The 16,352-nt window shown below is 38.4% G+C and overlaps 1 protein-coding gene across 1 annotated transcript in view; it reads left to right on the forward strand.

Annotated features, from left to right (window-relative positions):
• The first annotated feature begins 490 nt into the window (after positions 1–490).
• The window catches only part of FHAD1 (forkhead associated phosphopeptide binding domain 1), a 56,369-nt gene continuing 40,507 nt past the window's right edge, over positions 491–16,352 (forward strand). The window contains exons 1-7 of the mRNA XM_032779575.2: positions 491–632; positions 1,565–1,676; positions 3,125–3,331; positions 9,878–10,151; positions 12,479–12,552; positions 13,027–13,254; positions 15,685–15,808. Coding sequence (XP_032635466.1) covers positions 1,581–1,676; positions 3,125–3,331; positions 9,878–10,151; positions 12,479–12,552; positions 13,027–13,254; positions 15,685–15,808 — 1,003 coding nt within the window. The 5' untranslated portion in view covers positions 491–632; positions 1,565–1,580. The remainder of the gene's footprint in view (positions 633–1,564; positions 1,677–3,124; positions 3,332–9,877; positions 10,152–12,478; positions 12,553–13,026; positions 13,255–15,684; positions 15,809–16,352) is intronic.

Below are 16,352 nucleotides of genomic sequence, written 5' to 3' on the forward strand. Positions count from 1 at the left end.
TCAGTGTATCATATAGAGCAGTATAAACAAGTCATTGTCTGTTTGAAATTTTTGTTTCTGTTAAGTTTGCTAGTGCTTTTTATGTAGTCAGTTGTAAAACTAGGCAAATCTCTAGATGAGTTGATGTCCCCCCTGGAAGACCTCTGTGTACCCTCAGGGGTATGTGTACCCCTGATTGAGAACCACTGTCCTAAGGAACCAATGGCCCCTTGAACTCTGACCACTTTTCTGGAGAAACTTGAGATATAACCCTCCCTTGCAGGTACACATATCCTAGAATATCCTCTCTCCACATGATTTTTGCATGATTATGTATCCCTTGGACTCAACATAAGCTGCTACCTTTCTACTTTTCCGTAGCCTCGTGAGAGGACGTGGGGCAGCACTGACTCCCAGACCATTCTCCCTGCTTTCCAGCAATGACAGTGTATTAGGTTAGTGCATGTAGCTTTACATGTGGAGACCTTAATAGGGTTCATGCCCTCCTTCAAATTATACATAATGAACTCTGCTGCACTCTCAATATTTGTTGTGTAATTTTCAGTATCCTAGTACAAGCTTTTCCAATGATGTGAAGCTTTAGTTTGTTTGCTAAGTGCTGTTATTCTCATTCCTGGCTATGGATATAAAAGGTATGTTTGTATATAGTGGAATACAAATGAATAGTTTCTCCAGTGCTTCTTGAACAGAGGATTTGTCATAGGCTACGTGGGCAAATGGTTATTGGAGAACCTTGTTAAAATATTGGTAGCACATCATTGATGAACTGTGAAATGCATTTCAAAATGATGTGCAGAACTTATACCAGCAGAAATATGAGTTCTGTGCATAGCGCACTTGCAGGACTGAATGCAAAGTTTTAAAGTAGAATTGCTCTTTTACAGATGAAACTCACTGTGGGAGGTAGTCATCTTTTTGGTATGCTGTCAGCTGCATAGGATACCAATTTTGCAGAGGGTACACAAGTTGTTCACCCTGCTGTGAGTGTTAGACCTCCTAAAGTGAAACTGTCAGCTAGTTTAGGTTGCAAGTGGGGAAACAAATTTACCAAGAAACATTGGTAATGATATTTTTAAAAGGTCAATAAAAACATTTGCTTGTTTGGATCTAAATATTTTCAGGCTGCATGAAACCCAAACATTGCAGCATCTGTTAGTGAAAGAGAAAGTGAAATTGACCAGTCTCCAGATGCCTCTCAGTCTCAGAGTGAAGTTCTGAAAGTACTGTACCCAAATAGCATGAATGGTATAAAAAGTAAATTAGATATTTAAAATTATTTCTGTCTTTGGATGGGATTTGAATTTTAATGGTAGATGGATGCGTAACTCTCTCAGGCTGTCTTGAAAATCAGTTTTAATTATTTTTCTTTAATTACACAGGCTAGATAATTTGTCTTTAATTTTAATTTCAGTCTGACAGCATCCCTGTAAATAAATTATGGTATTTCTTCCATATTATTTGATACTGTTCATGTAAGCTATTTGAAATGTTTTGACTGGAGTAATTGCAAAAGTGCATTGGATAGCACTTAGGAAATGAGTTTTTTAAAAATAAAACCTTACAGGTAAAAAGAAGAGACAATGAAAGCCTTTTTAAAAAGTTCAGATGGTGTTTTTATGCTGAGATCAAAAGTAACTACTATAGGAAGACATGAAGATTCAGATCTCATTCTGAAGGTATGAGCATGACATTTATTTTCATTATTATTCTTTACAGCACTTACTCTTACTTAACTTCATTACCCCATTTATAATAATTTCAGTCTTTCTTAGTCAGCAGTGGTTTATTTGATTTCATTTAGGCCACAGGAATAAAATAACAATTAGAGAATGTGTTTAAATATTTAAGTTAGACAACCAAAAGAGAGAGGAATTATTTGATATGGGTTAGGGTCGTATAACATGAAGCAACAGCCTAAAACGAAAAAAAGGAAAACTTAACATAGACGTTAGGAACCACCAGTTCAATTAGACAACTCAATAATTTCCCAAGGAGGTTGCTTAAGCGCCATCATTACAGGTGTTCATACATGAACTAGCTAAAGCAATTAGAAAAGGATAGGATATTACAGAAAATAATGCTTCATTAGTGCTAGGGTCTAGATTGAAAGCCCATTGAAGACAATGGAAATCTTTCTTTTGACTTTGGGGGGCTTCGAATCAAGGCCTATGTGAATAAGGGTTGGATAAGAATGTCATTTTACAGCTGTTTCATCTGTAATTAAGTTTAAGATCACAATTAAAAATAGTTCCTTTTCTTGAAATTAGTTTGCTAAAAAACACAGATGTCTCTACACATAAGCGTTTTTAAACCATGAGTATTCATTAGGGATGTTATACACCCAAAAGTACAACACCCAAGTTAGTCAACAAGAGCCAACTGAAAACAGTCTGCAACTTCATGCTCAAAAGTGGTCTAAATAGTGGTTATTTATTTAGAACACACACCAAAATATATGTAGAAGTAGATCTTAATGTTGGTGCTATTTAACACTTGTATATTAGCACTCTATAGTAAGTGTCAAGCTTTACACTACAGAGAGGAAAAAAAACAGGTTCTTGCTCCAAGTAGCTTACAATTTAGGGTCCTGATACTGTAAATATTTGCATATGTGAGTAGTAGTCCCACTGAGTTCAATGGAAGTACTAAATGTGCAAAGTTACTTGTGTTTTAAGTGTCTGTAGTATTGGGGCCTAGGTTGGATATGAAATAATATGCTATAGAGAAAGATCACAAAAATCAACGGGGTGGGGAAAGTTTTTAATTTGATACCTTCATTATTATCATATGCATCTCTCTGTAACATCAGTTATCCATTTTTATTGCTGTGATCTTGTATATTTTGATACCTATTCAGATGACCTGTCGGACATAAAATGCAAAAATGTGAAGCTTTTTTTTTAAAAAAATCTAGCCATTGAACAAAATAAAAAAAACCATACTGTATCTTGCATAATAGATGAGCAATCAACACCCATTTTGACTACCTCTGAGCCAAAACATATTATGGTATGATATTAGCCAGATGAGACAAAACAAAATAAATCCCAGCAAAATCCCCATTGCGATCCATAACTCTGGGAAATTCTTTGCACTGATTTCTGAAACCGTTGTCCAATTTCAGTCTGTAGGTATTGAAGATCACCATGCAGTCATTGAATTCAGCGATTCAGAAAACAGCTTTGTTCTTCAAGATTTCAACTCGCTTCATGGCACTTTTGTTAATGATTGCCATATACAGAATGCAGCAGTGAAAGTGGGTGCAGGGGATATTCTGCGCTTTGGTTCAGGAGGAACATCCTATGAGCTAGTGATAGAAAACACTTCTCAGGTAATGCCCCATGAGTGGATAACATTTTTCTATTTTGTAAAGTAGCTGCATATGAATGTCTGCTCCAGGGGTGAAATTCTGGCCCCTCTGAGGAGTTTTCGCCCAAGATCTTTTAGAAATTCCGTTTTTAATTAATTTGTCCACCCTATTATGCTCATGTAAGCATAATGCAGAGTGGAACCTGACAGATGTGTAAAATCTAGAACTGAGGAATGGACAACCCTCTTTATTTATAAAAATAATTATATTGATACAAAGAATGGAATTAAATGTTTGGTAAAAAATGGGCTGAAATTGCTGAAGTCTGACTGGATTTGTTAATCATATGACTATATCAAATTACCATTTCCTTGGTCCTATTCAGGACCTCCTTTCTGAGGTAAAACTCCCTTTGACATTAAGCTACAGTGTGGAATAAGGCTCCAATAGCTATATATTTGGTTACATTTAAAACCCAAACATATTTCTATGTTAATATACCAGAAAAATAAAAGCTAAAAAATTCTGCTTATTTTATGAGTTTTTTCCCCTCTCTCATGTTTCTCCCTCTTGTAATTTCTGCATTTCTGGTCCTTTTTTCCATCCCTCACCTTTCTAGTTCTCATTCATTTTCAATATTATTATGTACTAGAGGGTCACTCACGAGGGGTTCCTTGCATACCTCCATTTCTCACTCCACCACACTCTGTGTGTTGTGTTTCCATCCTCCTCTGTTTCAGTGACTCTGTGCTGCTTCTGCCATTACCAGAGGATCTGTGTGCCTCCCATTTCTCCTGTTCTGCCATTCCAGGTTCCCTCATTCTCCCCTACACAAACCAGTGGCTCTGGGCTTATCTCCATTTTCACTTCCCCATATGCCCTTCATCCCCCCTGCCTTTTCCCCCATGGCAGGGAGTCTGTATGCTTGTTCCACACTGGCTCCATCAATTTCCCACCACCACCATCAGAGGCCCTGTGTACTATGGCAATTTGGGGTCCTGCCGTGCCTCCTTTCGGGCCCCATTTATTTTCTCTGGTGGCTGAGGAACTCCTGCAATGGGAGCCCCGTGCAAGTGCATCCAGTGAATATTTATTAATCCAGGCCTGCCACTAAGGGTTCTGTGTGCCCCTCCATTATGTTCCCATTGTGCTAGGTGCTGTACAAACAACACAAAAAGATGGTCCATGCCCAAGGAGCTTCTGTTCTTTTCCTTCTGTTTATTCCCCTCATCCTCTTTGCATGTTCCATATTACCTTTTTCTGATACTCGCTTCCTTAACTAGTACAATGGATGTACTTTAAAAGGTTCTATTGAATTAAAAGACATGGCCAGTTCTAGTTGTATGTCCTGTTTTAGGTATAGGTGGGGCCCTACCAAATTCACAGCCATGAAAATCGCATCATGCACCGTGAAATCTGGACTCCCCCTGTGAAATTTGGTCTTTTGTGTGCTTTTACCCTGTACTACACAGATTTCATGGGGGAGACCAGCATTTCTCAAATTGGGGGTCCTGACCAGAAAGGAAATTGCAAGGGGGTCACAAGGTTATTTTAGGATGGTTGCGGTATTGCCACCCTTACTGCTGTACTGCCTTCAGAGCTGGGTAGCTGGAGAGCAGCAGCTGTTGGCCAGGCGCCCAGCTCTGAAGACAGCGCCCTGCCAGCAGCAGCGCAGAAGTAAGAGTAGCAATACCATACCATGCCATTCTTACTCTGCGCAGGTGCTGGGAGTGGTTCTGTCTTCAGAGCTGGGCTCCTGGCCAGCAGCCGCTACTCTCCAGCTACCCAGCTCTGAAGGCAGTGTCATCGCCAGCAGTAGTGCAGAAGTAAGAGTAGCAGTGCCGCAACCCCCCCTACAATAACCTTGTGACACCCCCCCACTCTTTTCTAGCTCAAGACCCCTGCAGTTACAACACCATGAAATTTCAGATTTAAATAGCTAAAATCATGAAATTTACAATTTTTAAAATCCTATGACCATGAAATTGACCAAAATAGACAATCAATTTGATAGGGCCCTAGGTGTAGGGCATGCATCTCAAACAGAGAGACTCTTTCAGAAATAAAGTGTGATAATTGTACTTTAATCACAGCCTAGACATCTTACTCAGGTTTTAACATTTTCTTTTTCAAAAAGTCAGCATAGCTAGGTATGGTACTGAGGCAAGTTGTTTTCCGTTTGAGAAGCCTTCTCTCTTAAAAGCAAGGGAAAGAAAGGTTCATGGATTCATTGAGAGGGAATTGGAAAATAAGAGGTCTCTAGCTCCACCTGCTGCATAATCTCAGGCAATTCATTGAGAGGTTGTAAAACCTCCTGGATTTTTCTTCTACAAATGCACTAGGGACAAGAAAAGTTAAGCCTCTAGAAGACTCAGAAATATCTCCATTTTTTCTGATTCTTCTTTAGAATTATAGAGTATCCAATTCCTTTTCAAGTTGTGTTTTCAAAAGTTAAATGGTAAAAATAACAGATCATAAAAACTGTTACCTTTTAAAATTTGTGCTTAAAAGCAGTTTGATCCTTTTTCAAACTCAAAAGTATATCTGGATTATATGTGATTGCTTTATTAGCAATAGTGTCATTCATGTCCTTAGCATGAGACAGGCATCCAGCAAAGACACAATGTCACACCACAACTCTTGAACAGAGTGTAAAATAAAAACATTCACATGTATAGGAAATGACATTAAAAATGGAAGTGTAGTACTCTTGTCACTGGACAGTCAGCTGGTATCACCAAGATTTTGGGCAATTTATATGGGAAGGAATTGATAAGAACCCCTAATACTTTTATTGCTCTGGGTCTTGATGATCTCAAGAAATTGGAGATCTAGAAATATGCCTTGAATAGAATAAAAAACAATCTGATAGATTCAGGCTTGTCTTTGGAGGCATGCCTCCAGAATTTGGGAAGGAGTGCTCAAATGCAGCAAACAGCAAAGGATATCGCAATAGTTTGTATTCCCATATTGCAAATACAGAAATGCTGCACTTCAAATAAATAGTCAAGGCCCAACTTTCCAAAGTGGGTGACTTAATGGGGTGACATATTCTATCACTCAGGCTAACATTGGTCACACAAAATGCACATTTATATTAACACTTTGCAGCATTATAACTCATTCCATCACAGTATCTTAAAGTACTTTACCAACATATAATAATTAAGCCTCATATGGCCCCTGTAAATTAATGAAACATTACTTTTATTGTACTGGTAGGGAAACTGAGGCAGGAAGCTGTTCAATGACCTATTCAAGGTCGCAGAGTGAATCAGTGGAAGAGCCAGGAGCAGAACCCAGAAATTCTGGTTCTCAATGCTGTGGTTTAAGCAGTGGGCTACATTTTCTATACATAAATTAGATTGTAAATTCTTCTGGGCAGGGACTGGGATTATCACTGTTGTGTGTAGAGTGCCAAGCAAAATTAAGCCATGAACCTGGGCCCCTGAGCACCACCTCAGTACAGATACAATAGTCCGTGAGTGCTAATTTGAGTATCCGGATGCAGATTTTGGATGTCCTAGCCCAGTTTAGTAGTTTGGACTCCTCTCCTCAAAGATACACAGAGTGCTGATAACTGAGGAGAAAATCCTGATTTTAGGTGGTGAAACGAACTTTATGAACTGGTGCAGTTAGAATTCCAATGCTGTGGCAGAAAAACTGTTTAAATAAAGTTTGTCCACACCAGAACCTCAGGCATTTTCATTTAACAAATATTTTATGTACAATACATACTGACACAGAAACAGCACAACAGTGCCTTTTTAAAGCTTCAGGCTTTATGATTCCTTTTGATGTAATAGCTTTGATGTTTGACATTGCTCACTATAGAGGGTAAATCATTGTTAAGTTTCAGTGCACCAAGTATTTGCTATATATATAAAAAGATGATTTCCCCTTTTTTTAGTATTAAAGGTGAAACAATTTTTTTAATTATAATGGTATAAAATGTTAAATTATTCAGTCCTGAACAAAACAAATATGTAGACCTGAAATTACAAATACATTTTAAAGGTAAATAAAACCCTTTTTTTTTTAACCTGTCAAGATCTGAGCATCACAAACACCTATACAGAGTGAGGAGCTGCATTCATAATGCTGCTTTAGGTGTGTATGATGTTATCAATTCTTGCAGGAGAAACATTGGACCCTGAAATTGGGTCTGGGCAGGTAAGTAAAGGAGGACATTATTTTCACAATGTTTGCTTTATGAAGCAATGTTTAAAAAAATTATAAGTTTTTAATTCATTCATGCATTCTGTTTAAGACATAGGATCTTTTTTGTATGTATTTTTAAAGTATTTCAGTTCACCTTAAGTGAACCAAAAGTGACAAACTTTGTCCTTTTTCTCCATTGTTAAGTTATTTAAGGGGGACTGTGAGGAGGGCAGAGTCACGTTCTGCTGGTATGTATTGTCTTATTATGTAACCTTCCTTTGCCTGAAAGAATTTTAGGTACCTATATTGCCACAGTGTCACAGAGCAAAAGATAAACTCTGAGGAGTCAATTGCTAACGCCTCAGTGGTAAACAGATTTAAAAGAATAAAACAGACAAAATATTGTTTGTTTCCCAAAGGGGTTATATTTTTCCAGCTGCAGCTAAGCCACAATCAAGAAATTCTTTGAGTCCAGCCTCTTCTCTTGCTTGGAAAGTCAGCATATTCCAGTCATGTAGCGCAGACCTGTATCCAAAAAAGATGGTGGTAAAGAATGATAGTTGGAGGAATACTGAAGTCCAGGGAGCAATATTAGCTTTTGCCTGAAAACTTGGGTGGCTGCCTAGAGAGAGACCTGCTCACCCCTTCTGTGGAAGAATACTCGTGTGATGACCAGAGCACTTGATTTCATGGGCCATACAGCTGATAAGAAACTCAGGCTCTCCCCTTTTCAAATTCTGGGACTTGTCCGGTAGCAAGGCAAGTGTTATATAGCATGCTTACTGGTTACCAGTAGGGTCCTCCCTTTGTGGAAGGTGCAGATTCTTCTAGAGATGAGTCAAGTTAGCAATGTTTAGTTGTGCCTCAGGATTAGGATTGGGTTCAGGTTTAATGCTGAACCAGGGATACAGTTTGGATAGGATGGATCAGAGCTCACAAGGCTTTGGCAGTTTTCATCAGAATTCAGACACAACCAAACTGGAAACTAGACCTCTCTTGATTTTGCATCTCACCCAAGATTGAAACCACAGGCCAGGTTTTTATTCTGGGGCAGGAATATAAACCCACACCATGAAATTAAAAGGAATTGGAATTCAGAGCTTCAGTTTTGGCTCATCTCTACATCAATTGAAAGGTGCTCTTATTAACAGATGAGCATGCAGTGCCCTACATCATTTCTCTGAGGTGTAGGGCTATCAGGCTGGAAAATCTGATCTCAACCCAGGTGTCCTCATGGAGATAGCCTTTGTTTCAGAATACCAAATGACAGTTTAAGATAGGGGTTCTCAAACTGGGGGTCATGAACCCTCAGGGATTGTGAGGTTATTACATGGAGGTCGCGGGTTGTCAGCCTCTTCTCCCAACCCCCACTTTGCCTCCAGCATTTATAACAGTGTTTAATATAAAAGAATTGTGTTTTTAATTTATAAAGGGGATCGCACTCGGAGGCTTGCTGTGTGAAAGGGGTCACCAATACAAAAGTTTGAGAACTGCTGAAGAAGACAGCCTCCAGTTTAGTCTCCTGTCCACAACACAGTGTTGTTGCTCACAAACCATTCACTTAATCACTTTATTTGGCATAGTTCCCTTCATACAATTACCCCAGGGTACAAGCTTTTATTCAGTTCCTCTGAACATGGGTTTCCATCCACTGTCTCAAAGTGAAACTTTGCCAAAATGGCAGGGTTTTGGGTTGAAATCATGCAGACCAATGGTTTCCACATGAAATCATAACCCAACCACAAGCTCTATGAATACCTAGCCAGATTTGCCTCCAAAGATCCACAAACTTGATATGATTGGTACAAACCAGTATTGTTTGTGTAAAAGAAATTTGTGCTTTGTAATCTACTAGAATTCTTAAATCTTGTCAATAATATAATGGATAAAAGAGAACCAGTTTGACTTTTACAAAGCCTTTGGCTAAATTCTGTGCAAGAGTTGATTAAGAAACTCAGGCCTCAGCCAGGTAGGCGCTTAAGAACATGCCTAACTTTAATCACATGGATAGTTTGATAGACTTCATTTCAGTTGTTGTGATAGCATAGTATGCCAACAGAGCATCAGAATGAGTTTTACTAGTATCGATGTTGTACAGATATTAATGTATGATCTGGAAAAGAGGTGAATCAAGAGGTGGAAGATTTTGTAAATGACAATAGTTTATGTTATCCAAGTTTAGAGATGACTGTTCAGAACTACGGAAAGACCAAACAAAGCTAAGTGATTAGGTAGCATGATGAAAGATGAAATTCGAAGTTGAAAATGGCAAGGTAATGCAGGTTGATTTGACTTTTTCTTCTATTCATACATGTTGCTGGGTTCTGTATTAATATATAACATACACACTGTGATAAGTAATTTTTCCCCACCCTCTGTACAAGATTGCATTTTTTCCCCCTGCAGACGTCTTGCACACCAATGAAACGTCACACAGCGTGGCCTGGGCAGCTCCAGTTAATTTCAGAGGCAAAACTTTATACCCCTTCAACAACTCCTCCTCAGCTTCCTTTCCTCCAGTCTCAGCACCCATCCAGTGTTCACAACAGTTGGATGCATGGAACAAATGGAACTACACCCCATCCACCAAACAGAAGAAGACCTGTGAGTGCTTGGGGGAGAAGTATGACTTCTTCTTTCTCTCCAGATACTTTCAGTAGGCCTACTGCAGTCAGACAAGGTATTTCACGATGCTTTCATTAACCCTTTGTATAGCATTGTCCAATAGTAAACTTGATCATGATTTCCATGCAAAATGATGTTTTTTCACACGTATCTACTTGTCAGCCTATAGAAGGATTGTCAGATACTGGGACCGAGTCTCCTCTCACACTAGTTTCACAGTGATGTAATTCCACTGACTTTGGTGGAGGTATTTCTGATTTACATTGGCAAGTGACAGGAGAATTAGGCATACAGACCCAATCCGATGGTGTTGTTGCATTGTCTTCAGTGGGCATTTGATCAGGTGCATAGTATAGAATTGCTGTTTGTTAAGCAGTGTATTGATTAGCTCAGCTTTGAGATGAAATTTACTTCAAGGTTTTCATTATATGTGAAAGTGTAACAGTGTTGCAAAAAAACGGCACATCATTCTGGGATGTATTAGCAGGAGTGTTGTAAGCAAGACACGGGAAGTAATTATTCTGCTCAACTCCATGCTGATTAGGCCTCAAGTGGAGTATTGTGTCCAGTTCTAGGTGCCACATTTCAGGAAAGATGTGGTCAAATGGGACAAAGTCCAGAGAAGAGCAACAGAAATGATTAAAGGTCTAGAAAACATGACCTATGAGTGATGATTGAAAAAATTGGGTTTATTTAGTCTGGAAAAGAGAAGACTGAGTGGGAACATGAAAACAGTTTTCAAGTACATAGAAGGTTGTTGCAAGGAGGAGGGAGAATTGTTGTTCTTAACCTCTGAGGATAGGACAAGAAGCAACAGACTTACATTGCAGCAAAGGAGGTTTAGGTTGGACATTAGGAAAAACTTCCGAACTTCAAGGGTGGTTAAGCGTTGGAATAAATTGCCTAGGGAGGTTGAGGAATCTCCATCATTGAAGATTGTTAAGAGCATGTTAGATAAAAACACCTGTCAGGAATGGTCTAGATAATACTTAGTCCTGCCATGAGTGCAGGCCACTGGACTAGATGATCTCTCGAGGTCCCTTCCAGTCCTATGATTCTGTGAAAGTGTAACTTGCTCTGTTACTACTTACTGTGTTTTCCATTGGTGATACATTCAACTGTTACATCTGTTGGTTGGAGTAACTTTGTTTTCTCTTTTGATCTGTGATTATCAGCCGTTTTCATTGGGAGTGAGTTAAAAATAGAACCATATCTTGCACATATTTTCTAAGTGTAAAGAACAGGACAATGTCATCAGAGGCGGCTTTAGCTTTTTTGCCGCCCCAAACACGGCAGGCAGGCTGCCTTAGGTGGCGCGCCTGCAGGAGGTCCCTGGTCCTGTGGATTCGGCGTACCCGCTGCTGAATTGCCTGCCTGCCACCCTCGCAGGGGCTGGCAGGGTGCCCCCCGTGGCTTGCCACCCTAGGCATGTGCTTGGAGCGCTGGTGCCTGGAGCTGCCGCTGAATGTCATAGCTAAGGAAAAGTTCTAGAGTTTTAAACCCAAATACAGCTGAAAAAGCTGAACTACGTTTTTAACCATGGTTGACATATTGTATAAGAATTTGCGTGCCAGCAAATTTTAGGGCCAAATAATAGGATTTGGTAATCTCCCTAACTCTACTGTAGTCCCTAACACTATAGAATGACATAAATCAAATATTTATTTTTCTTATTCTTGTTTTTGATACATATAGTAATATAAAAGATTAAATAGCAAATCATCAAATTGAAATGTATCTAAATGTTTCAGACAAAAAAGCATTGCTGCACAATCACGCCAGCACAATAGAAAAGCAGTGACTGAGGAAAACACTTAAGCATTTGTTTAACTGAATTTTTAAGTTCATTGAAGTTAATGTAAGGACATGCTCAGAGCTAAGTGTATGCTTAAGTGCTTTCCTGAAGAGTGATGGACTGATGCTTCAATGCTTTTCTAAATCAAGGCCAAAATGATCCATATTCTGTATTTCATAATGTTATAAGTTATATAGCCCTAGATATTCGTATGCCATATGCCATAATATTATAGCTAATATATGCACAGTTATTCAATGTTGCATATTCAGAAAAACATTCAGACATCATATCTTCTCCTCCTCCACTTGAGGATTTTTATCTTGAAACTATATTATACTTCACTGATTATATAGTGTGTTTATGCCCGTGAATGTCATTTATTATAACATTTTATTGTTATTCTGCAGTTGCTTGGATAAAGTGCATAGATACTAAAATGATGGTTGCTTTGGAAATGCTTGTAGATAAACTAGGGAGATAAAAATGCATTCATCCTAATCAGAACAGGCTCTTGTGTTGAATTTCTCTGCAAGTCATTAGAAGCCACTTTCATTTTTTATATTCAATCTTGACAAATGTACCAGGAAATGGACAATCTGGAGCAAGTGGAGTTCCATTATCAGGAAGTCATCATATGGATTTACTTCTTCAGGAAAAGGTGATGTATGAATGTGACATGGAGGTAGATCACAGAAACATTTTTTATATCGACAGGAATATATTGAAAGCAGATAGTGTGACTGGTAGCCAAACAAAGCAGAAATGCTATTCAAATAGGGTCTTAAAATGACTAATAGTAAAATTCCCTTCACCCACATCACTGTAGAGTAACTGATTTTGAATGGGACTATACACATGAGTGAGAATTACTATATGGACAAAGGAATGAGATGTCTTGGAGCTAGTGAATTTCAGGGTGAGGAAATGTAAGGTAGCAAATGTGAGTATCTGAAATTTTGTTTTAAGGTTGTTGGACTACCACTATATTTTAATAATACTAGAATGAGCAAGTGTAGCATTTTGGAGACAGAAAATTTATCATAAAATAAAATAATTTGAAAGCCTTTTTTGGAACAGGCCAGAATGGTGTATCCACATTTGTGTATAATATTCAAATTTTTTCTGCATGTAGGATGAAATAATTCTGAAAATGAAAGATGAAATCAGTCATCTCTTGCGTTTTGAAAGTGAGTCAAAACATAAAGATACAGTGATAGCCAATCTTCAGGATGAAATTGCAGTGATGACAAAGAAGATGGCTCAGGCTGCTAGGAATGATGTCGAATTTACTCAAAAACTACTGACCTTTGAGCGAGATATTGAAGCAAAGACGGAAGAGATTAAAGCCTTGAAAGAGCAGGTATTGAACTCTTAAAGGGATACTGTCATCTTTAATCAGACTCCTCTGTGAATTTTTTTTTAAACTAACAATTGTTGCTAGAAACAAAAGAACTTAGAGGAGAAAAAGCAGTGGTTGTTTTTTTCAGTTTGTTCACCTCTTTGATAACCCTTTGTATATAGTATCAGAGGGGTAGCCATGTTAGTCTGGATCTGTAAAAAGCAACAATGAGGCCAGGTCTACACTACGAGATTAAATCGATTTTAGATACGCAATTTCAGCTACGAGAATAGCGTAGCTGAAATCGAATATCTAAAATCGATTTACTCACCCATCTTCACCGCGTGGGATCGATCCGCGCGGCTCGCCGTGTTGAATCCGGAAGTCCGGTCGTCTAGCTGGAGTTCCGGAATCGATCTAAGCACGCTCTGGGATCGAGATATCGCGTCCAGACCAGACGCGATATTTCGATCCCCGAGCAATCGATTTTAACGTGCCGATAGGGCGCGTAGTCTAGACATGCCCAGAGTCATGTAGCACTTTATAGACTAACAGATGTATTGGAGCAAAAGCTTTTGTGGGTGAATACCCACTTTGTCAGACGCTGAAGTGGATATTCACCCACGAAAGCTCATGCTCCAATATATCTGTTAGTCTATAAGGTGCCACAGGACTCTTTGTTCCTTTGTATATAGACACTTTATAGACAGCTTCCCTATTTGTTTGTGTACGTCTTTCATACAGCAACAGGAGAGAGAAAACATTTTTAAAATATGGAAGTCTGATCAAAAAGCTATATGAATTGGGGAGGTGACTGGAAGGCATGTATAATATCTGAATCTACTTTGAACGTATTTTTATGTTGACTATATTTCAAGTGGACAGTGTCCTTTTTAAGCTCTGTGGTCATGTGAATGCACACAGTGATAAAGAGCAAGAAAGGAGCAATCCTTAAAAATCTGATACATAAACAGAATTATTGCTATACAAAGCATTGGTGATTGTTTTCCAAGACTTGTCAGCAGCTCTGGTCTTGTATTATGTTGAAGATGATGTATTACAGGTAGAGCTGCACACTTCCACAGTGGACCCCTTCAAACTGACTACTTATCCCCTCTGAATTAGGCTCATGAAACCAATTATTTTAACAATTTTGTTCCTTCTTTTTATCTCTTTGGCCATGATATGAAAAAGTAGACTGCAAAGTTTCATCTTCACTCATGACAGCCAGGAAGTAATGTGTTTAATCTTTATCTGCATTAGAAAATGCAAATGACTTTGAGTACTTTCTGTAAGTTATCATCTGAAGTATTTGTTCTTGACAATTACCTGAAGACTCTAGAAAAAAACACATAAACCAATGACTTTGAAATACTAGGCTTACTCCTTCTGTTGCTATAAGTTGGCCCATAATATATAATATTTTGACTTACTCATGCAAGCATCTATGGGGCTGCTCATATGAGTTAGCTGCGAAGGATCTGTGGTTTATTTTTCTGAGTGTTTGCTGGAATATTTCAGTAGCAGAGAGACTATTTGACTTTTGTCTGTGCTTAGAGTAATCATGGCTGAATCCTGTTCAGTTTGGATAAACTCTCAGGTTTGAATATTTGTCTAAACTATTCAAACCACTCAGGTCCACAGAATTGGGATGGAGATCTTGGAAAACAAGTTCACAAATGAAGGTTCTTATGCTTTTTTCCCAGTTGGAAATATCAAGTCAAATTTATTAATAGCAACTTAGCCATTGTTCAATGCACAAAAAATAAAATATGTTACAATATATATCCAGAATGATAAAATATTTAAAATATATGTACAAACAAATTAAAAAGAACAAAAACCAATTAAACCATATATAATTACCGTTCCACTTGCCTTTTCCTTATTCTAGTGGCTGACCGTGCAAATAGGGCAACTGCTTGAATCACAGATACGCTGTCAGTTCCTAACAAATATTCTGTTTTCTAGAAATAGGCATCTGGGACAAACGCACAGAAAGCCACTTTGACCTCAAGTAGCAGTACAAATTACAAAATCATAAGTAATGGGGTAGGTCTTTCATCTACCTTTGGACAGAGGTGATTACATTTCTCAGTGCCGTATATCAGACTTTTAAGTTAGCTATCTGCATAGACTGAAAACTGAGAGCTGTAAAGGCCCTCCTTAACTTGCTATTGGACAGACTGTCTAAATATCTGGCATATCCATGGAGTTGGAAATGTAGCAAGAACACTTTTCTCGTAGCAGCTTTTGATCACGACTGAACTGGGAAGTATAGACATGAGGGTGTTAGGTTAAATGGCTTTTTGTTTTAATTAATCAATTTCAAATCTCAAAATAAGTCTGGTCCAAATGTAGAACAAAGATAGAGTTTGTTTGACCTGATCTGGTTCGCCCATTCCCTATTTAAGGTGACCAATAATTTATTTTTTTGCTTATCTTTTGTAGATCAGCAATCTGCAGAGAGATTCGAGCCAAGTCTTATGCCATTCCCTCTCTGAAAGAGACCTAGAAATTGCAAACTTGAAAAAAGAGGGTGAGAAGTTAAGGAGAAACCAAGCTCTAAGTACAGGTATATTTCCTCTGGCATCTCAGGTAGTATACTTTAACATGCAGTTTTTAGGGCTAGGATCACAGTTAGTATAGTTTAGCAGTGAAAATATATACTTTACAACTTTTCTGGCCAGAAATTATTTGTAGTAGTTTTGTGGACCTTCTAAAATTGTTGGTTCCTTTTTTCTATTTCACTTTAACTTCTTTGAGGCTTACAGATATCTTCTGACAGACGAACTACTAGAGTAGAAATAAGGATCATTGGGAACTAAACCTGGGTGAGTTGTGGGACAGATGGTTTATTAAAACAAAAAGGAAAGGAAAAAAAACCCTGGAATATAAGGAACTGCTAGTCACTGTAGGTCAGCCTCTCAGCTGTGTAATCAGTATAGCTCCACTAACTTAGGGGACACTATGCTGATTTACACCTACTGTGGATCCAGCCTCCTATGTCCAGTGTTCTGAACATCTCTCAAGGGCTCTGTCTCAGAGTGCAGACCATTTTCCAGTTTCCAGCCTTCCTTTATATAATGATTTAATAATCAAAAGGATTTCAATATTGA

This window comes from Chelonoidis abingdonii, chromosome 23 (genome assembly GCF_003597395.2).
Source record: "Chelonoidis abingdonii isolate Lonesome George chromosome 23, CheloAbing_2.0, whole genome shotgun sequence".
NCBI lineage: Eukaryota > Metazoa > Chordata > Testudines > Testudinidae > Chelonoidis > Chelonoidis abingdonii.